The following is a 24,175-nucleotide window of genomic DNA, read 5'->3' on the forward strand; positions in this document are numbered from 1 at the left end:
ACTTCCCATACAGACCAAATCTGAGACATGCAATGCTTCAAAACCATAGATCTATGCTCCTAGGGCATGCTTATCACGTAAAGTTGCAAACTTTACGTGCATGCATGGCCTTACAAGCTCAAGAAGGCAAATCCAAGCTCTTTAAGAGGTCATACACTCAATAGGGACCTCAATAACTCCAACCACAAAGACTTTACACTTCTAAGATGTCTATAAGGTCCCAATCTGAAGTCCTTTCATAACATAAAGCATGAATACATGGAGTTTGAGGTTTTAGGGCTTGAAAACCACTCATTTGGGAAAAAAAAAAAAGGGGATCTAATGAACTAGTGATCAAGGTAAGAACTTTTCTACCTGAATGGAAGCTTCTCACAGTATAGATTCAGGATCTACCTCCCCTCCTTGCACACTTCAACCTCTTCCCTCTTCTTCTAAGCTCCCAAACCTTCCTCACAAGGCCAAAATCACTCTCAAGAACAATATGGGGGCTAGGGTTTCTTTCTACAGCTCTCTGGAAGTGTTAGGGACAAAAGAGGCAAAGTTAGAGCGTTTAAATAGGGTGCAAACACCCGGATTAGGGTTTTTGCCCAAATAGGGTCTACTCGCCGAGTCCGGGGGCCGACTCGCCGAGTCCAAAGTTCAAACCCCGCGTCTTATCCCGCTCCTACTCAGCGAGTTGGTCCTTCAACTCGCCGAGTCCAAGGCAAAAATGCACTATTTTAAAATATAAATCACAAGGAGTACGTACCAGGAACTAGGTGCTACACATGATGTGCTGAAATGGCTAATTTCCGATTTTGTTCTCAATTTCTTCAATTTAGCTCCAAAAATTCCGAAACTTCACTGAGAGATTCCCTCGAACATCCTAAGCATGCTCAAATCTTCAAATTACCCTGAAACATCCACAAAATTGGTGAAATATAGATAGATCCTCGATAATGTCCCTAAATGCAAAATGCATGAAAATTACACTAAAAATGCAATGCAATGCTATAAATAAACATGAAACAAACCTATGAAAAGGTGCAATTTATGCACCTAACAAAAATCCTCAATTTGAGTTCAAACAAACCAATTGAGTGCCCTAATCCCTCAAACCAAGGCTCTGATACCAACTTGTAACGTCCCAAAAATACCGAGTAAAATTTTCATTTTAAATAAGTCAAAACCATTCATTCATTATCCTAAAATACAATCAGAATAAAAGGATTCTCAAAACATCAGAGTACAATCATAAACAATCAATGCGGAATAAATCTCTAGGGGATGCAGTGCAATCAAGTCGAACTCTTCCTTTTGAAACCAGATATACCTGAAAATATTTTAAACATAAACCGTAAGCACAAAGCTTAATGAGTTCCCCCAAAATACCACATACCATACTTATAATTTTCATGGGTTACCCCTATGGTCTTTTCCTTAGAATGACATGGTCTATGCCTAGGGTCTTACAACTAAGTGTCATTGGCTACCCTCATGGCCATTCCTTGAAATGGCATGGGCTACCCCCATGGTCATTCCTTGAAATGCCACGGGCTACCCTCATGGTCTTTCATGCAATTGTCATGGGTTACCTCCATGGTCTTTCATACAAATGCCACCGACTATCCCCAGGGTCTCCATGCAAGTATGACAAAGACAACTAGCATCCTACACAATCCAGTGGGATGATATTGGTGCCTTCGACCCATAAGTACAACAAGAAGACTCACCTAAACTAGTCATCATAAGCTTAACAGCTACCTCAATAACAGATTAGCCAATCCAATCTACCTAAAGCCAAACCGAGACTAGTCCTTAGCAAAAAAAAACTCATTGCTACTCAAGTTTGACCAAAAGTCAACTTGTAAAAATCATCAAACGTATAAAGTCAACTCCAGCTGACATAGGCACGTCCGGACAAAACAAACATGATAAGTCTCGTCACCACGTCGTGAGCCTTCCTTGGCCACACCGTGGTCTTCAGTCTTAAAGGTTTTTCTTCAATAAGAGCTTAATCCATAAAGACCAAAGCTCATATCATCATATCTGGATCCTAAAAGCTTTATGATGGATAAAGTTTCCAACTTTATCCATTAGGATTGTCTAAATCACCAAGATCTAGACTTTAAATCTTAAAGGGACCAATAATGCATCTTTCTCAACTTAATCCATTAAGTCCAAGTCTCATATTTTTCATATTCAAATCAACATGATGTCTAGATAGATAAAATTTCCAACTTTATCCATAATAATGTTACAATCTTTCAAGATTTAAACTTTAATACACCAAAATGACCTAATGGACCAAGATAACTTTCATGGCTAAAAGGAAAGGCAAAAGATAATAATTTTCCTAGTCCATGAGGTCCAAGAAGCATTCCACACTGGTTAAAAGGTGTTGGAGTCCACTCAACTCCAAGATCACACACAAAATAGACCAAAAGTGCCAAAAACATCAAATGATAAGATCTAAAGAACAAAAGATCAAGGTTGGAACTTTATATTCACAATAGTCCAGAAATGTAGTGCCTTTGATGGATCCAAACTTGAAACATCATTCCTTGCAACCAAAAGAACCTTCTTGATCTTCATGCTTCATCAAAACACCACCAAAAGCATCCAAAAGAGGAGAAATGAGAGCGGAGGAGCTCAAATATTGAAGGTGGAGGCTAGGGTTTCTACCAAGGGGATTTAGAGGTGATGGATACTCATAAAATGGCTAAAAAGTCAGAATCTTATGCTTAAATACGTTGAAAACCCTAAAAATAATGGACTTGGGCCTGACAGCTTGTCGTGTCGTGGCAACGCGTTCGCCATGTCGTGGCAACTGTCGTGTCTTGGCAATGCTTTCACCACACCATGGTGACAGGTTTTCACTCAAATCTATCTCAACTTCAAACAGCTATAACTTCTTCGTTTCAACTCCATTCCAACGATCTTTATATCCATGGAAAGGTATTGACGATCCCCATAACCCCATCTAGTTACTTTTGACTTAAAACATATCGAACCAAACTCATTAATTTATGCAAGAAGTATGAAACATCACTTTTCCCATTTTACCCTTTGACTCCAAAACACAAACCAAGGTCTTAGATCACATAACCAATATTATCAACATCCAATAAGGTCTAAACCATATTCCCTTGAAGTCCAAGGCCTTTACTTGATACATTTATTGTGCACAATCTCGGAATAAGGAAACTTCTTGAAACATGATGTTACATCCCCCAAGTCATGACATCGAATTTGATAGCTAGAGGAAAAGAGATTCTACCTTAAATGATCACAATCATTTGTTATAACTTCAATCTCTTGATAGATCTTCACTCTAGCATGAAATCCTCTCCAAAATCACCATCTTCTTGGCTCGAAACTCTCTCCACCGTGAAATGGTTGAAGTGGGGAAGGATTGCACCTTATAATCCAAAAGAGGAGAAATGAGAGCGGAGGAGCTCAAATATTGAAGGTGGAGGCTAGGGTTTCTACCAAGGGGATTTAGAGGTGATGGATACTCATAAAATGGCTAAAAAGTCAGAATCTTATGCTTAAATACGTTGAAAACCCTAAAAATAATGGACTTGGGCCTGACAGCTTGTCGTGTCGTGGCAACGCGTTCGCCATGTCGTGGCAACTGTCGTGTCTTGGCAATGCTTTCACCACACCATGGTGACGGGTTTTCACTCAAATCTATCTCAACTTCAAACAGCCATAACTTCTTCGTTTCAACTCCATTCCAACGATCTTTATATCCATGGAAAGGTATTGACGATCCCCATAACCCCATCTAGTTACTTTTGACTTAAAACATATCGAACCAAACTCATTAATTTATGCAAGAAGTATGAAACATCACTTTTCCCATTTTACCCTTTGACTCCAAAACACAAACCAAGGTCTTAGATCACATAACCAATATTATCAACATCCAATAAGGTCTAAACCATATTCCCTTGAAGTCCAAGGCCTTTACTTGATACATTTATTGTGCATAATCTCGGAATAAGGAAACTTCTTGAAACATGATGTTACATCCCCCAAGTCATGACATCGAATTTGATAGCTAGAGGAAAAGAGATTCTACCTTAAATGATCACAATCATTTGTTATAACTTCAATCTCTTGATAGATCTTCACTCTAGCATGAAATCCTCTCCAAAATCACCATCTTCTTGGCTCGAAGCTCTCTCCACCGTGAAATGGTTGAAGTGGGGAAGGATTGCACCTTATAATCCTGATTTTACATATTTGGTCCCTTAAGTTTGCACCTTTTGACCAAAACTACCCAATTCCCGATATTTTTTATTTTAACTTAAGTGTTTACATAATAAGTTATTCCCCGTCCATTACACAGATTTAGTAGTCTGTTTTCCAAGTTAATCCTTTGGTTAAATATTTTACCAAATCGACACTTTTGGTCCCTTAACTTTGAAATATTATTATTTAAACATTTTTTCTTTCTAATATTCATAACAAATAACTATGATCTTTCATTAATGATTTAATTATGTAAATCATCCTTTATTTAATTACCTTGTTAATTTAAGAACATGGATCTTAAATTTTAGGATGTTACACAAAAACAATTGCAAACCACATGAACTAATTTTACAATTTTCTCTTTTTTTAATTAAGTTGGAAGGATGTAGATCATTAATATAATACTAATAGAGAGAAAGCCATACATCAAAATATAACATTTTTCATAGTATATCAACCAAAATACATATCAAACATGAATGATTACATGAGATAATATCAGGACGATTCAAACAAGATAAAACTGACTTTTTTCAAATACTGCTATAACATTGTGGTCTTCGGTAAGATGATCTTCTTCATTAGATGCTAATCCTTTTGATTTGGACAAAATAGAGAAGAAACACCTCCAAAATGCATAGTAATCCATGTTTCAGACTAACAAAAATGAATGATCAAAGCCTTAAAATCGTCATTTCTTTCAGTTTCCATGTCCTTCAATCAACCTCCGCCACCACTGCCTGCCACTAATCTAGTCCATTAATTGATTACGGTCCTTGCTGCAAATGTTGATTATATCCCATCTGTGGGGGAGGAGGATATGGATACGTCCCTGGTGGTGTTGTGCCCGGTGGTGGGTACCACGTGCCACCATACTGGGGCGGCGCTGGGCCGCATGGGTAGTTTACATATCCTGGAGGAGTTGTTGAGTATGGTTGCTGGGGATAAGCAGGCATCCCTTGTTGATTTACCATGTATGTAGTGCCTGGAACCGGTACTGGATGAGAACCACCGTCTGCTCTAACCGGAAGCACCTTCTCTCTAAATTCGTGTGAAAAGGTGAACGTACCTTTACATTTTCCTCTCGTGGACTGAACCTGATAGTCGACTTCATGTTCGGTGGATCCATAACCGGAGTTTGTCTCAAGGAGTTCACGGACAGGGATGGACACCTCGCCAATGTCTTTGTCACCAAGCATGCGGTGTTGCCGGAGGACAAACAGGAGGGTGCTGGTCTGGATGGCTGACTCCTCGACGGGGAACTTAATCCGGTGGTTCCACCTAGGGTTCCGGCCGTTGGACATATGGGTCTTTTTTTCAATGACGGATTTGCCATTTATCAACGAGACAACGACGTAAACTTTCATCTTGAAGACTAATAAAAAATTATCCAGGCCACTGGCGGAGATCACCGTGATGTCCAATGGACGAGAATCCATCAATTAATTCTTTTGCCCTATAAATTATATGAAGATTTTTAATCCCACTGCTCTTAATAATTACGTTTTGTTTTTCTTGATTTTTTTCATACAACTCGAACCCCACAAATGTAGGTTCGAGGCATGAAAAAAATCATGAAGGGTTGTTGTTAATTAGGGTTTGTTCTTTGTTGTGGTGGAGGATGGTAACTTGAAAGAAATACGTTTATCAGACACGGCAGAAGTGGTGTTGCTAGGGCTGAGAAGATGGTGGCCTTAATTACAGATGGTGGGATTAAGGAGGGACTTGTACAAACATCCAGAAAATTGTATAGGGAGATATAAGAGAGATGATATGAAGAACGATGGAGAGAGATTAGCGGTTGGCCATTGTTTTCAATTCCTTTACATGCAAAATTCCAGGAAAAATGCTAAGATTAAAATTACCAAACTCATTAAAATCAATGACATGTTTTAGATAAGTATTTTTATATAGTTATACATGTTTCAAAAGTTTCATTTTTGCCCAACACTCATATAAATCTACAGCTTCTAGATAGTTTTACGGACCATGGCCTTGATATGACTTGCATTTTTGTTTAGAATCTAACACTTGATTTGGGAATTAGTGAATTACTACTTTAAATCTGTTAAAAGTTTTAAAGAAATGCAAATACAATACATGAAAGAAAATCAGAATACATCACACTAATCAAACTTGTGGTAAAACACGTAATGTATGTAAAAATCTGAGAAACCAATTATTAAATGTGAGCATTGCACAACAACAAATTAATTAAATTTGTTATAATAGTCAGAGTCAAGTGAGCATGTTGTAGTTTCATAGATATGAAAAAAGGATTTGATTCCATGCATCAGGGACTCCAGGTAGACACCAATGGCTACAATCAGGAACCGTTGGATTATCACTCCAAGTACCAACATGTGCATCACTACGAAACGATCCCATGGGTGTCACGTACATTGTAGTTACAGGAACCGACATATTATTCACCACACTTTTTATAATATCCGAAAAATTATTTCTGTATTCCATGTTACTTCTATACAAGGGCTTTTCCGTAACTTCACATGTGTGACCATTTTGCCCGCTGATACATAAGAAAAATAAAAAAAAAAAACTTTAGTAGATATTAAAAGTCAAAATGCACACTTTTTCCATATGTTTATATTTAAACTATTCTACTTTCTTGAAATAAGATAACATACCTCCAATGGCTGCCTTCAAAAGTCCTAAAGAACACACGGGTCCTATCCGTATCCACCATATTTTCGACCCATGAAGCCCAAGTGTTCAATGCTGTTGTATATGCTGACATTGTTGACATTCCAAGTTTCAACCTTCCCCCAACTTTAAAATAACAACCCCTGTTCAAAAAATCCAAATTATTAGACCTAAATGCAAGAAATCATGCTAAATGAAAAAAAATAAGCAGAGAAGAACGACTTACATTTCAAAAAGTTTTGCACGATTCCACCAATGGCCTGTATTGAACACTAAAATGTCTGAATCGATCCATTTTGAGCTAATTCCATCCAACTCATCAAGTTTAATTGTGGATCGAACCCTTTTTGGTGAACGTTTTGGGACTGATCCAATTTTCACAAGAAAAACAGATCGATAGAATTCGATTGTGAAATTAAAAGAATGAAATCGAACACTCAAATACCTAATTTTTTTACTTATCTTGTTCCCATTGACTTCATAAACACTTTTTTTATCTTCCACGCCATTCATGAGCAAGCATATCATAGACTCCCATTGAGTCCTACTCAAAGAATCACCAACAAACACAATTCGTTTCCCACGAAGTTTTTCCAAAATTACCCCTACATTAAACCTAGGAATATCACAATTTTTGGGCTTCCATTTCCATTTGAGGTACCCTTTATCTCTTCGACCATTTGCTAAACAATTAAAACTTGTCTCAGCAAAAGGACACTCGGATGCATTATATAAAGGGTAAGTTTCATCAACAACCCAAGTTCCATCATACAGATCACAAATACCGTTTGATTCTTGTAAATCGTTGATCGTGTTTTTTTCAAGAATTACAGGTGATGGAACAGCTTCATACAAGTATATATAAACACAAGTTATAGCTAACACTATAAATAAACAAGAGCTAATCACATTGAATCTGTTGATCGACCTAAAACGAGATCTTTTACAATGTGCCCAATTCACAGAAGACCTAAAATATCCAGGGGAAGCTGAATAGACTCTATTAAGCATTTGATTTTCCCCAAATTTCAATTCTTAGAATAACCTAAAAAATGGTAGTAAACAAAATCGCATCAAACCTTTAACCAAATCCAAGCAATCTGATCAATAACGAAGAATGAGCACTTGAAACTTGAAAGAAACCCTAGAAACTGAACTTTGAAGTTAAACCCACCCAAGAGATTCTGCACAAGAAGTGATCATTAATAGAAGATCTTACCTTGTTGTCAATTGTGGTTGCAGTGAATCATTGGTTGAGTAACAAAAAAGTTTCGAAGGAAGAAATATTTGAGGGGGAGAGGAGGGCGTTTTGGTAATTTCAGTGGTGGTCGCCATTGATATGAAAATGCTTGAACGTGATGATGTGTATGTAAATTGTAAAGTCTATAAATCTGGTGAAACCAACTACGTTTGGTAGGTGATTCTTGGGGAAATATCAAAAGTAAAAGAGGTGTGAATTACGATCCCACGTATGCAATAACTCGTTTTTAGATAGGATCCAGGGTAGAATCGTAAAAAGACAGAAAAATAGTGAAACAAATATTTGTTGTGTATCTCTTCGTTTGTTGTTTTCAATGCTCTTTATGTGGTTTAATGAAGACGAGTTTTAAAAACAGATAAATAGAAGAGCTGGTAGGTTAAATAGTCTTTGGGCCAGTAAAATTTATTTGGGCCTTTAAGTTACAACCGAAATAATTATTAAGTGTTTTTACAATAATATATCTTGGTTCATACGTCATGTTTTAGAATATCATAATTGGTTTTATTTCCTGTCAAAAAGTTGGACTATGATATTTTTATAACTAAATAAAACTAAGTCATAACTGAGATATATAATTGCATACATAATTACAATTGTTATGAAAAAATTGTCCATTATATATGATCTTACGATTGCATACGATTGCGATTCGATTTTATGATCAAGATTTTGTAAAATGAAAAACGATTTTAAGTAAGATCTTGATGTTAACAACTTGTTCATCTGAAAATCTCACTCTTTAATTTTGTGTTTACTCTATTGAATTCAAAAGAATTTTCATAATTTAGGATAAAAAATCAACTAAATTTTGTATTTAATTGAAAAATTAAAGAAAATTTTTATTTATAAAAATTCATCATTTAGAGAATCAAAGATTTTAGATTTTGATTCTTATATTTTATTAAAAATATAAAAATGTATTTCAACATTCTCTTTACTTTAATCATTACTCATCAAATCAAAACAAATGATTATGTATTTTCACCGTACACACTCATTTAGTATTTGTGGTTTTAAACTAGATTATAACTCGCGTTAAATATGGAGGACGTATTAAAAACATATAAATCATATAAATGTATACATATATTGCACAATAATTTTTTTTTTTTAAAAAAAAAAAAAGATCTAACCTTTTGTTTTTATTGATCTCGTGTATTTCACATCTTTATATATATTAAAAGAGAAACTTGATGACATAATCTTCAACAATCAGGACCATTCATTGTATTTTCTTGATTAATTTCAATCATTGGATCATTTTGATGATGTCATATAAAATAAAATAAAATTAATATTAACTAAATTAAGTTGACTAAGTTTGGAAAGTTGAAAACTTATTAATGGTGACTAGAATTTTTAATTGGAATCTATACAGGTGAAATAAATGTCAGTATAATTATCAAAACATAAATATGGTTCCTTCCTTTTTAAAATCAAGTAATTTGTATATACCTTTCATAATTATAGAATTTGAAATCAAAGAATTCAAAATAGTGTGATATGAATCACAATATTTATTTATTCATATCCTTTCCAAAATCATTGTTCAAAATTATGTTAAATATATATTCTCATTCAGTTGTTATCACAATTTCATGAAATTTGGACTTTACAGCATCACGTTCGAATATCAGCTTCATACGGTTAGCATTTTTTTTTATTTACTTATTAATTTCTTACTTCTGATTATAGTTTATGTGTTCAATATATATATATATATCAATAGCATATTAATGGGTTTTTGATAAACGGATTTTCTATTCTCTCTCTCTCTCTCTCTCTCTCTCTCTCTCTCTCTATGCGTGTGTGTGTTTGGATTGGATTAAGTAAAATTTAGTTTAATTGGTTATGTGTTAATTGGATTGGATTATGTGTTTGGATTGGATGAAAAAATAAATAAAGAAAAGTAAAAATATAGTAGCTTCCATAAGGGTTTAGTGTCTATATATTAAAAGAGAAACTTGATAACATCACCTTCAACAATCATGGTCATTCATTGTGTTTTCTTGATTAATTTCAACCATCGGATCATTTTGATGATGTCATCATAAAATAAAATAAAATTAATATTAATTAAATTAAGCTGACTACGTTTGGAAGTTGAAAACTTATTAATGGCAACTGAAAATTTTAATTGGAATGTATTGAAGTGAAATAAACGTAAACATAATTGTCAAAACATAAATATGATTCCTTCCTTTTTAAAATCAACTAATTTGTATATACCTTTCATAATTATAGAATTTGAAATCAAAGAATTCAAAATAGTATGATATGAATCACAATATTAATTTCTTCATATCATTTCCAAAATCGTTGTTCAAAATTATATATAAGTATAATCTTATTCAGTTGTTATCATAATTTCGTGAAATCTGGACTTTGCAGCATCACATTCGAATAACAGCTTCATAAGGTTAGCAATTTTTTTTGATTTACTGATTAATTCCTTACATCTGATTATAGTTTATGTGTTCAGTATATGTATCAATGGCTTATTAGTGAGTTTTTGACAAACAATCCAAAGGTAAAAAAAGTATATATGTTCAGTATATTCTTGCTGTAAAAACTACTTTTAATTGGAATGATTTGTATATTCTTTAATATATATGTGTATGTGTTTCTCAATCAGCATATGCATTTTTGTCCAAAGGTAAAAAAAGGCAAATGTAATTTTGATATTGCAGTATTATACATACTTGTTGTAAAATGACATATTTACCTTTGTTGTGTGTGTTTGTGTATGTGTGTGTGTTTGGATTAGATTATATGATTGTATTTGATGATGTAAAATTCAGTTTAATTAGTTCTATGTTTGGATTTGATTATGTGTTTGGATCGGATGAAAATAGAAATAAAGAAAAGTAAAGGTGTCACCAAACACCAAATTGCAATACGTTCAAAAAAATAAATTACTTTATATGCATCAAACAAAGGCTTAATCATAAAACCAATTAAAACCATTCAAACAACATAACATTAGGTACCGGTGGATTTTCTGAAAACTAAAACATAAACCTAAGAGTTCAATTGTTCAATTTAACCACAATGGCTTGTGATATATAACTCAACTCCTTTTTTGTTCTTACATTACGAAAATTACCCGAGTCAAATTTTTTCTTGCCTTCGGCCACATGAATAATCCAGAAAAACATAACTTAAAAATCTAAAATTTAATCTAGTGTTTTTTTAGTCCTCAATAGAAGGACGTGTGTTGTTGGGGAGTCTTGAACCACGAATAAATGAACTAAACAAATGCAGAGCACGTGACGGTTGTGCATATGGCACCATATGAGCCGCACCTCTCACTGTTGCAAATGTAAGTAGCTTTCCATATTCAGTCACCCAACCTCCAGCCTACAACACATTTTGACTTTTTGTCTTGGTCAAACTAATTAGAAAAGTCAAACTAAACCGAAACAAACAGTTGACTAATGAAAGTACCTGGCCTTTATGGAACCACACTCCGTATGGAACAGTAATCGGGAATTCTAATTCGTGAGCTAATTCACGTACAAGTGTTCTTGATCCAAGCAATGGAACTACAGAATCTTGATCCCCACTACATTTTAAAACCGTTATTTATTTATTTATTTTTTAGAATATGACAAAATACTTTGGGAAATGGGAAAACAAAAAGTAAATATGGACAAATTTGTAAAAAGACGAGACTCTTTTTTTATTGTTAAATCTGAATTAAATAAAAACATATTTTCTATGTGTTTTCTTGTTGAGCACAAAAATGTACCTGAAAATCCAAACGGGGATTTTGTTTTGGATGATTCTTTTAAGCAAAGGGAGAATGTTGATGTTTCCATCATTGTCGTTGTAATTTAGAACTCTATCAAAATGAGAACATTTTATATCAAGTTCAATATATTAAACATTAAATTAAAAATAAAAAAGCCACATCAGCATTAAAAAAATACTTACCCACTGCACATACTCCAGGAGTAGGGCAACTTGGTTCGATTAGCATGGAGAGCCTGTTGAACCTCTGGAAGGTTAAAATAGAATCGTCTTTCAAGGCTCATGCACACATCAACTCCAAAACTCATCTTCGTCACCTTTTCAACAAAAAAAACAGGTACATAAATTCATCAACAGGTTCCAAATTTTGTATCAGACATAATGTACATTGTGCCTGATACATACTTTGTTGTGCCTGATACACAGTATAGGCACAACAATGTATCAGGCACAAATGATGCAATCTTTATATCAAACATATTAATGTGTCTGATACAGAGTGTACTACAAATTGTTGAGAGAAAACTATACAAAAATGTTGCAAAGTTACCGTTTTCTTCAAACGAAGTTCTTGTTCTACTAGTGATGGATAGCAAACATCAAGAATGACATCATAATTATTAATATAATCACCAATTACGCTATTTGCTTGAGAAAGGGCATTGTTACATGCAACAGATTCATTGTGAGGTGAAGCAAACGTGTAATCTTCAAAACTGCATCCATTCATAATAGTAAGACCAATCTCATCTGATATCATCCCATGTGACCAGTAATACTCGTATACAGCTGGCACATCGCGATCAAGTTTAAGAAGCGGGTTACCAATCTGATACAAAAAAAAAAGTTCGGTAATTACTAATTTGCCACTCAACGTATGTTATTGTATTTAATATAAATAAATGAAATCTTACAGCGACTCCTTTGATTTTGAACTTGAAACCAGTAGAATGGGCATTATGGTCCAAAAGGGCAATAGCCAGTTGTGGTATGTAATGGCCTACATGTAATGTAACATCATCATTAACACTTATCTTTATAAAACTAGTCAACTATTTGGGTCAAAAAGATGACACACAAATAAAAATAAAAATAAAAAAATCCTTTTTTTTTTTCGAGAAACGTACCTGCATAACTTTCGCCTGTTAGGTATAAATCTCGTGATCTGAAAGATGGAAACTTTTTGTACCAATACATCAAGAATGTATGCATATCCCTTGCTGTTTATTCATAAAATAATATTTTATTAGATACCAAAAGGGAAAGATAATATTGAAGGGTAAAAATGTCTTTTGCTAATTACCCGTGTTGGCATCGCCTGTTGTGTAATCTGAGGATGTGTTCGAGTATGACCATCCTACCCCCGCTGGAGACTCCACGAATAATAAATTTGATGCTAATTGATAACAAGAAATATATAGAAAATATTACACATTATGAAGATGAGAATTACAAATAATTTAATTAAAAATAAAATATTACTCACCTTTATTCCATGATTTTTTATTTATGCGTAGGCCCCGGCCATTACCTTGTGGAAAAAATGGACCCAACTCGGTGAAGGCTCCTCCACCCATAGATGAGCAACCTGGGCCTACATATAAAATTCAAAATTTTTTTATGTACTTTATTATTTATTTATCCCATTTAATAAAATAATATATAGTTCTAATTTCTAAAGAAGGAAGAAAAACCATTCACGTTTGCAAATCCCGAAGAACCATTTTCAATTTTGAACCCAACTCTTGGAATTAATTACACACTGCCCCCAACTACTTATACATCAAAATCAAGAAAACCTTAAATGATCCTTCTTTTTCTAATCCACAATCTCACGCAAGATTTCAATTCATAGAGGAATGTGAATGAAACCCAACTTGTTAGATTATAGAATATGTTAAAATATATAAAAGTTTAATATTGTTATTTTTACACTACCTATGTGAAAAAAATTAGTATTTGTGCCAAAAAAATATTAACTTTACAAGGAACAACAAAAAAAGGAAAAGTTATGAGAAGAGCATGTTGTTGCTTAAAGTACAGTTTTGTAAAAAGGGAACTCGAAATGTCTCCCATGCTTTACATCCGCTTTAACAACACCCCACCTGCATGTCCTGCTTTCTCCCCCTTTTTCTGCACTAAAATTCAAAAATTCTTGTTTCCATTTGAATCTAAGTGACGATATGGTTCTTTGAAATAGCTTAATTGGTGAAATCGATTGTTGGGACTTTGAGATTAGTTGATTGAACTATGAATAGGTTAACTGTTCTTACATTTATGTGGTTTATAAGCTTATTTACTACTTGAATCACTATAATTCCATTCAAAATGATGATTTCGATCCACATAACCACATTCAAATACCACATGATATAGTTTTGAATCGAGATATCAAATCGAATATTGAAATGAGAGAGGGGAACAGATTACAGACCTCCATTGAGCCAAAGAGTGAGGGGTTTACGATCAGCATCCTTGTCGGCTTCAACGAAGTAATAGAACAAACTCCTCCCAGCCTTCACATCCACGTCTACATACCCAGCATACTGTCTGAAACTAACATCTGGTTGTCCGGGCAATTTCACCACCAGATCCTCCGCCGGAAAACCATTTACACCGCCTACTAGCAGCACCGTCACTACAACCGCCGCCGCCGCCATAGACAACCATCCAACACCCATCTCAGAAAACTCGAAGTCAAATAAAACCTACCTTGTAAATCGTATCTCTTCTCTATAAACTAATAGAAAGTGAAACAGAATGATTATGAAGTGTGGGTGTTCATAAATGAAATCCGTTAAGGATAAACATGTGAACTTTGAAATACTTGAACATCAGAAACGGAACAGTTCCAGTGGATATGTAGCAAAATGTTAACAATGTGAAGCGTCACGATTTTAAGGCTTTGGCAGCTTTTCTTATAATAAGTGTGTTTGTTATAGAGAGAGAAATCACAGGAAGAGAGAGAGAGAGAGAGAGAGAGAGAGAGAGAGAGAGAGAGAGAGAGAGAGAGAGAGAGAGAGAGAGAGATTTGAAGAAGATAATATGATAATTAGTCAAAGTCTCAAAGCAGTCAAATTGATGGATATGAAATTTGTATCTTTCGGCTTAATTGTTTAGGTTTAATCTTTTATAAATAATGATAAATATGGTTTATAGTCTTATAAGACCCGAGGGAGTAGTCTTATAAGAACTGAGGGAGTGGCATTCGGTTCAGCCATACTCAATGCAACACAGGTAGGGAAACATCAACCCCTATGCGGTCTTGGGTGCGTTTGGACAAGAGTTTTAGGATGTCCGTTAGGACCGTACGATGTCTCGATGCTAGAGGTGTACCCGATTTCACTCGTTTATAAAAATATACAACCGAATTTCGTCAATTAACATATGGCATCACGCTTGATGCGTTGGACGAGAGTTTTAGGATGTCCGTTATGACCGTACGAGATAGTCTCCATTTTTTTTGCAAAACTGTGATTGAGTTTTATGGTCCAAAATATTTTCGTAAGCCTACACGTAATAACTTCTTACAATTACAAGCTCATCATGCTAGCGTACATGGATTTCATGGAATGATATAAGTTTTAGATTGTCTCCATTGGGCATGGGAAAATTGTCCTATCTCACACCATGGTTATTTACCGGAGGTGATCACAGTCACCCAACGATCATACTTGAAGCTGTGGCATCACAGAATCTATGGATTTGACATGCTTTTTTTTGTTCTCCCAATTCAATTAACGACATCAACGTTCTTAATCGTTCACCTATATTTAACAAAATATACAACGGATCTGCACCAGATTTTTCTTTTCAAGTGCGTAGAACGCCATATAAGTATGGTTATTATCTTGTTGATAAGATCTATCCTGAGTATGTTGTGTTTGTTAAATCATTTGCGTGTCCACATGATTTTAGACGGGAAAATTCAAGAAAGAGTCAGGAAGGATGTCGAGCGGACTTTTGGAGCTCTTAAGAAACATTGGTACATACCGAAAAAAAAACCAGCATTTTTTCGGCGAGGAAAAACTTCAAGAAATCATGTATGCATGTATGACATTGCATAATATGATTATTGAAGACGAAGTAAGAGCGATATGTGTGTATGACGAACACGAAACCATCCCCGAGACAACCAATAGAAATTGGTGGCGACGAGTACATGGATAGGAGAGTAAATGCACATTGCACTAAAACTTTTCACAATCTTCGCATGGACTTAGTGGAACATATTTATGAGATTTAACACATTAACCTCAATTTAGATTTCTTGGATGACTCGGAAGACGAGTTCTCAGAGGACGACTTTATGTAGTATGTTTTTTTTAGTTATTTTAATCGTTTGATATCTGTTTTTTGAATGTCATGGTATGTTTTTTTAAGTAATGAAATGTAATCTTTGTTTTTTTAATTTGAAGTAATGAAATGTTATGTTTTTATTATTAAAATTGAAGTTTTTTAAAAAAAAATGAAATTGTTAAAGGAGTGTGATATCACTCCTTGTGTGTGACAAGAAACCACATTTTTGTTGTAAAACGTTATGTGACGTCTATGTGGCAGCGTGGCAAATGAGGGAGTATGGCACCACTACCTCTAGCCTAAGGTATGACAAATTTTATGTTTATGTTTAATCTTTTATAAATAATGATAAATAAGGCTTATAGTTTTATATATTTATGTTTCTTCATTTATATTCTTGAATGTTCGGTCATTAACGATTGTTTATGTTTATGTTTGTTTATTTTTATTTATGTTCATGGTTATTTCATGATTTTTGGATATTGTGTATCCTAAGATTTGTGTACAATGTTGTTATTTATATATGGTTCTTCATTTGGACTTTCTTGTTCATTTTGTTAATGTATGTTTGTTTATGTTTATTAAGTTTATTTAGCATTAACGAACATAATTGAATGAACATTAACAAAGCAGTTTTTTAAAAGAATGGACACATCACAAAAAATATGTTTTTATGTATTCGTATCTATTCATTTGTTCGGTTAAACTTAAATGAGCCAATGTGACCAAATATTTGCTTCAATCACAACCCTACATATGTTATTTGGCATGTCATTTTATATAAATCATATATACTTATTTATTTTGATAAATTAAATGACATAACAGTTTTATAACCATTTTGCATTTTTGTAAAACAACCTTTGTTTTGATACTAATAGGTATTTCTTTAAAACTTTTCATGGAAAGGAATACAAGCATACTCAACTTTGATGAAACTATTGTTTCTTTTACTTTCAAAAACCCGTCCTAAAACTCAATTATATGTGTGCTTTTGCTTTCAGTTGTTCATTTTTGTTGTAATTCACCGCAACATAAAGGGAAGTTCATTTGGATGAGTTGTTTCGATCAAGGCTAATCTATTGGATCCAAATTGATTTTATTTTTTTAAATATGGATACGAATGATCCAAACTTGTTTAAAATATGATTTGAACCAAAGGAGTTATAGATTTGGTGATTTTTTTTTCATGGTTTTCAAGAAACAAAATTACATTAAAAAATATATATAACTTTAATATTAAAAATTTTGATTTGTATAGTTTAAATCCATAATATATATATATATATATATATATATATATATAGAGAGAGAGAGAGAGAGGGGTAGGTTCAAATGTTTCTCATATCTATTGTGTGCTAGAATGCACCAATAAGAATTGAGTAAACATTAAATGTATATTAAATGATATCCATATTTATAATTCCTTTTTAGAGAAACTAATTTAATTCGTCATTAATGTCAATAATAATATTCTTTCAGAATGAATTCGTATATAAAATAATAAGAGTGTATTCTAGGAGAACGAGAGTATATTCTACTAGAATACACCCTTATTCTTCATATTCCATACAACTTTATTGTATTTTAAGTGAGTGAGTCCTGAAATATTGTTATTGCTGACATAAAAACCTAGATACGAATTCATTCTGAAAAAATATTATTGTTGACATTAATGACTAATTTAATTAATTTCCATAAAGAGAAAATTATAATTATGGATATCATTTAATATACATACAATTATGGAAACCATTTAATATCTATCATTATTTAATTAAATAATAATATAATTTTACTAAATTCTTATTGGTGCATTCTAGCACACAATAAATCTAAAAAACACTTTAACCTAGCCCTATATATATATATATATATATATATATATATATATATATATATATATATATATATATATATATATATATATATATATATATATATATATAAACTCTAATTAAATAGATGTGTTTTAATTGGGCCAAACTGTAACGTCCCAAAGACAGTAATAAAAATTTTCATTGAAAGTCTATTAAATCATTCATCAATCGTTCAAAATCAAACATCAAGTCATAATATTCAAAACATCAGAGTATAATTATTCAGAATGCGAAAATCATGAGGGGAGGATGTTGTGTCATCACGTCGGACCCTTCCCTTTCGAACCGGAAGTACCTGAAACCATAAGCATAAACTATAAGCATAAAACTTAGTGAGTTTTCCAAAGAACCACATACCAAAACATATATGAGCCTAAACCTAGTGTATAGCCAACCCCATATACATATATGGTCCCGCCCTATGGTGTATTTTAACCCGATCAAACAATATGGGCCCCGACCTGAGGTATCTTTCAACCTGATCATACAATAGTGGGCTCCGCCCTGGGGTCTATTTCAACCCAAATATATGATAATGGGCCCCGCCCTGGGGTCTATTTCAACCCAAATATACGATATTAGGCCCCATCATGTGGTATATTTCAACCCATCATACAAACTCATGTAAGCGACACAACGGCTATCATCCTAAATAACATAATAATGAGTCGGTATTGGTACTTTTGACCCATGGATACAATCAGGAAACTCATCTCACAGACAGATGAGAAAACTGAATAGCACGTCGCTCCGAAATCAACTCTATCAGTCACCTTTATGAATTCAGTGACACAATCTCAACATACAGATCAAAATACCCAAAATACCCCTAGGTCAAACTTGATCAAAATTCAAGACAAAGTCAATTGGTTCAACCGAGTCAACTCAGTGAGTACGTTGGGCGTACTCAATACGTACGCGAGGCATACTACATGCTTGACTAAAGTCGGGGAGCTGACCACGTTCCCGCAGCGTACCCTTTGGTATGCCTAACGTACACGACTTCCATCAACTCCATCCATTAAGTGCTTAATCCTTAAGCACTTATATCCAAAATCCAAATCTAGACCTTAAAAGGTGTCCTTAACCATAAAGTTTCCAATTTTATGGTTTTGCATGGTATTAAGACCTTAGCATCAAAAACCCTAGTTTCTTTACCCATTAAGACAACCTAGATCATGCATGGAAAGAAAATAATGTCCAAGATCACATTTTTATGACTTAACACACGGTAAAACATCTGAAAGGACAACTGAAACATTTTGGAGTATTCCATATTCATAAAGATCAAGATTGGGACAAAAAGGTGCGAACTTTAAGCTAAAATTATATCTAAATGAAATACTCATCAAGGTTGGAGCTTTATACCTCAAAGAGGTGCACAAGGGAGGGTAGATGTTGGATCCAAGGCCTTGAGTGAAACACTACAACTTCAAATCTCTTCCTTCAACTCCCCAAAAGCTCCAAAATGGAAGCAAAAGACTCTCCAAGCTTCAAAATGCACTAAAACACTTTAGGGTTTCAAAATGAGAAATGAGGAAAAGAGGTTGGAGTTAAGAGAGTGCATTAGGCCACAAAGATGTTTAAATGGGGTCTAAACCCTAAAAGTTAGGGTTTACACCCTGGCTACGTACGCCCAGCGTACAAAAGCCATTCCCAAAAATTATGAAAATGCCATTAGGGGCCAACTTAGCCATACAATCACCAACCAAGGGTCAAAAAAGAAATACCTGCAAAACAAGATGTTACACAAACATTCTACTATAATTAAAAAAAAAACTCCAATAAAGCAATAAATAACTAAAGATACATATTAAAAATAAATATTTAACATGCATTTTGATTTATCGGTTTAGTTAGTTTTGTTTTAGTAACAAAAAACCAATCTTAACTCCAAAATAAATATCTGGCATTTTGTTTTATTGGTTTATTCAATTTTGTTTTAGTAACAAAAACCAATCTTAAATCCAAAATAATAATATCATTTTGGTTGAAAGTTGAAACCAATCCAAATATCTAAATATACAATCCCTTTGCTTCAATTCAAATTGTCGAATTAGATAATCGAGTTATATCCAAAGAATGAACAGACCTAACACAAAGAATATGTAATTATTTAAAATAAAATACTTTAATAAGAAATAAAAAATATAATGATATAATAAAGAAACATATACAATGTTATAATAAAGAAAAATAAAAACATTGTCTTACTTCACATTTTCTCCGATGTAACAAAAAATTGATGTCGTGGTCTTATTAAAATGATTAGGATATTTGAAATCTTTATTATAATACAACATCATGGTAGAGCTAATGATTATTGATGGTAAAACGAGGACAGGTTGACGAGAAAGTTGGAGGATAATGTGGGACTAGATGTAGAGGAACCCGATCTTTCCAAGGACATCTTGTAACACCCGAATTTTTCAACCAAATTTGAACTTTTGAAAACATTTCAAACCATTTAAATCATTAGAACTTTGTTTTCAAAATATAAAACATCAAAGTTTTCCCAGAAACATAAACAAAACATGAGGAGTTGTACAATCATGCCTTCGTCTTGCCGCGATCCCCTGATGTACCTGAAACAATAAACTAAAACTGTAAGCCCGAAAGCTTAGTGAGCTCTTCCAAAATACCAATACACTGTGCATAAAACAAATACCAATAACAGCATGTAATGGGTCTACAATTTTATAGACTGGATTATCCTCTGGGCCCATAGTGTGAGTCTGGATTGCCTTACGGGCTTGCAACTCACATATGGCTTGCCATCGAGCCCACAGTACGAGTCTCCCTCAACCCGTATCTGGAATGCTCCCGGGTTTGTTGGTTACCGCATGGAGCAGTATCACCTCAACCCATCCCACATAATATGTCGACATATAACAGATAAGTACACATACAGATAAACATACAATATCACAGATAGTCCTACAGACCTACCCTCTAGCATATCAAACTAGCATGCATAACTAACTCATACTCAACATAATACCAAATACTAGGATATAATATCTAATGGGCCGACCTTGGTGCCTTAGACCCCTTAGTATAGTGAGGATAACTCACCTCATAATTTGTGTTGAAATATTGCAAGCCTCTGACTACGATCTCACCCGGAAATCCCAAACTGTCACATAATAATAAATACTAGGTTAATACCCAAAATTACCCCTTGACCAAGTGTCTTTAGAACTCTCTAAACCCATTCCTTTTATTGGGCCAAAGTCCCATACCAAGTCCTTATCTTGAAGGTTTAAATACATAAGTCCACTATTGGCCCAATTTACTAAATTGGGCCCAATCTCCTTATTGGGCCTAAACCCATGATCCACTACCACTAATTGGCCCATAACATCTTATTTATTAAGTCCAGCAAAGTCCCAAATCCCTTTAGTCCAAAAACAGCCCAAAACTTGAAGCCCAATTGACAATGGCCCAACAGAGGATGTACGCGGGGTGTACTCCTCTGGTACGCTGAGCGTACGCGACCAGATGTTGACCACCATCAGGGTGGTTAACCCAGAACACTGGTCATACTAGATTTACATTGGGCGTACTCCATCTCTTGACAAAACCTTATTAAGTGCTTAATGGCTTAAGCACTTAAGCCCAAACCTCAGATCCAGAGACCTAACATGCCCAGGATCCATAAAAAGTCATGAAATTTATCACTTTGGACGTCCATAAAGTTGTTATTGCTTGGTCTTAATCCATTAAGACCTTATTCCTCTTGCATGGGATGCATACAACAAATGGGACCTTATTTTTATCATTCAATGTCCCTTCAAGAGCCTGGAAGGACAACTCTTTTCGACCAAATCACAACATGCACCATTTATGGCTTTTGGGACAAGGAATGCTTCTAATAAAGTAAAATGATGAGATCTAAGCATATATGCATAAAGTTTCGAACTTTATACCTTCTGGAGCTTCTTGAACACAAGCTAACTTCAGGTCTACAAGCTTGATCTCTTCCTCCAACTCTTGATGCAATGGTTTTCCTCTTTAAGCACTCAAGAACACACCAAGTGAGCTTAACACACAAAAGGGGAGGCTAGAGTTTGATACAGATGAGTTTAATATGTGGAAGCTAAGGTAAAAGAGGTGTGGGTGTTCAATATGCTGCCTATATAGGCCCCAAACCCTAAATATTAGGGTTTCATCCAGACATTAGTACGCCCAGTGTACTCAAGTGTACACCCAGCTTACTAAGGCGGAACTTAATACACTTAGCGTACCCTTAAGTACACGCGTCGTACTCTCTTTTGGCCTAAATTGCAAGTTTGGCGCTTAAACTTATCTTGGCTCTTCATTCTCAAACCCAAGGACTATAGTTGACAGAGTAATGATAGAAGAGGGTTTGGAAATGCCTGAGAAATCTCGGGACGTTACACATCTCATATAGAAGGGTTTATAAGGAAAACATTAGGGTAGGTAAGTAGCTTGGCACCATTGATAATGTTTTCTTTTGTTAGTGTTGATATATGATTCATCTCGTATACTTGTTTACTGTTTTAGTCATATATTTTTATTGTATATATTGACTTACTCCCTTGCCTTTTGTCATATTTGTAGGTTCTCAAAGTCTTTTTGCGTGTAATATGGTTTATTTATGTACCTATCTTATTGATCACTTCGACTTACTCTCTTCTTCATGTTTTCTTGTGTTTCCTCATTTATAGTATATCTTGTGGCACATCGTTTTCTCCATACGAGGACACATATGACAACATCTACCTCCCTTTACCTTAATATAATGTGATTCTATAAATAGTAAATATAATAATTTATTTACCAACCTCTAAACAGTAACTATAATAATTTTTTATTATTCCAGATGTTGCTTATAAGTCATATATGGCATCATTTTTAAAGGATCTCCTTTATAACGTAGTAGTAAGGTTTTATCTTAATAAAGTAGAAAGAGGTATGGGTTCGACTCCCTATTTCGTTTTTTTTCTTTTCTTCTGACATTTTATAGTTTAGGATAATGGTCTAGAGCAACCCTAATTATGACATCCGTTTTTTTAAACTTTTGACCTAGTTTTTTTTTTCCTTAAGGTGGTATGAATGGAAACTATTCAACCTGCTGTCACATCATCTTTTGTCTCCCATCTATCTTCTATCTTTCCCAACCTACATATATATGCTGGTGAGCATATAGGGTTTTCAACCCACAATAAATAAGTTTATTATTTTCAAAAAACATTCAACCCGATTACTCGTTCCCGTTATCCTCACTTTACGTCCCTAAAGCATCTATTATAAGGACCTATCCTAAGGAATTTCATCGGGATGGACGCTACTACTAAGGGGATTCCTCATCCATATAGGTCTGTAAGGCAACCATAAGGGGGATGGAGTACACCGGTGAACACATCGTTCACAAACACCTACATGTTGCGAGCCTACTAGCGTTCCACTAGACTTTCTAGAAAAGTTTGTGGTCGTCATCCATCATACTCCGTTAGATGACTGGATCATCGTCAACACCGAGGCCTCTCATTATTTTATTTCATCACACACCAACTATTTCATCTACCCATGTTTTACCTAACATATTTGTATATATAAAATACATATACAGTTCAAATCTGAAAAATGAAGTTTAAATATTTCATACATCATAGATCTCAAGGTATAATATATATATATATATATATATATATATATATATATATATATATATATATATATATATATATATATATATACAGTTTAGATCTGAAAAAGTTTAGATCGGAAAGAACAGTTCAGATCTAAAAAGAAAGAAGTTTAGATCTCATGTAAACATATAATATATACACATAACACGTAATTTATATAAAGTACTTCATATCTATGTGTAAGGTGAAAGTGACTATACACTCACTTGATAAGGTGGTGATTCGGACAACACTTCGCTTCTTAAAATAATTTTCTTTGACGAAACGGGGAGGTTTGCTTGAAAACCGGGCTCTGCGGGGGCAGAGTTTCTAAACCAAAAAACTCTTTTCTTGGAGTCTTCGGGAGCTCCGGGGCTTTCTTCTAGTGCTAGGGAGGTTTCCTAGGCTTCGGGGTGGTTTAG

General features: G+C 34.2%; 3 protein-coding genes across 4 annotated transcripts; all 3 read right to left on the minus strand.

The window, feature by feature from the left end:
• Positions 1-4,664: 4,664 nt before the first annotated feature.
• On the minus strand, positions 4,665-6,217 carry LOC111901982 (protein SRC2 homolog). Its single transcript, XM_023897854.2, has one exon. The coding sequence runs from the start codon at positions 5,679-5,681 to the stop codon at positions 5,010-5,012; it is 672 nt and encodes a 223-aa protein (XP_023753622.1). The 5' UTR covers positions 5,682-6,217; the 3' UTR covers positions 4,665-5,009.
• A 126-nt stretch (positions 6,218-6,343) lies between these two features.
• LOC111901943 (protein trichome berefringence-like 7) lies at positions 6,344-8,453 on the minus strand. 2 transcript variants are annotated; one of them, XM_042895933.2, is made up of 4 exons: positions 8,126-8,453; positions 7,133-7,951; positions 6,891-7,049; positions 6,344-6,772 (listed from the first exon to the last, which is right to left on the minus strand). In XM_042895933.2, the coding sequence occupies exons 2-4, from the start codon at positions 7,915-7,917 to the stop codon at positions 6,502-6,504; spliced, it is 1,215 nt and encodes a 404-aa protein (XP_042751867.1). In that variant the 5' UTR covers positions 7,918-7,951; positions 8,126-8,453; the 3' UTR covers positions 6,344-6,501. The 2 variants fall into 2 exon arrangements, with proteins under 2 accessions (XP_042751867.1, XP_023753576.1); XM_023897808.3 differs by having other exon boundaries at positions 7,133-8,452.
• Positions 8,454-11,200: 2,747 nt separating this feature from the next.
• LOC111901942 (serine carboxypeptidase-like 42) lies at positions 11,201-14,901 on the minus strand. Its single transcript, XM_023897807.3, has 10 exons — positions 14,355-14,901; positions 13,407-13,514; positions 13,224-13,316; positions 13,048-13,140; positions 12,835-12,920; positions 12,471-12,749; positions 12,104-12,237; positions 11,919-12,011; positions 11,615-11,732; positions 11,201-11,527 (listed from the first exon to the last, which is right to left on the minus strand). Exons 1-10 carry the CDS (start codon positions 14,599-14,601, stop codon positions 11,360-11,362), a joined length of 1,419 nt encoding a protein of 472 aa, XP_023753575.1. The 5' UTR covers positions 14,602-14,901; the 3' UTR covers positions 11,201-11,359.
• Positions 14,902-24,175: the final 9,274 nt, after the last annotated feature.

This window comes from Lactuca sativa, chromosome 6 (assembly GCF_002870075.4).
Source record: "Lactuca sativa cultivar Salinas chromosome 6, Lsat_Salinas_v11, whole genome shotgun sequence".
In the NCBI taxonomy this organism is placed as follows: domain Eukaryota; kingdom Viridiplantae; phylum Streptophyta; class Magnoliopsida; order Asterales; family Asteraceae; genus Lactuca; species Lactuca sativa.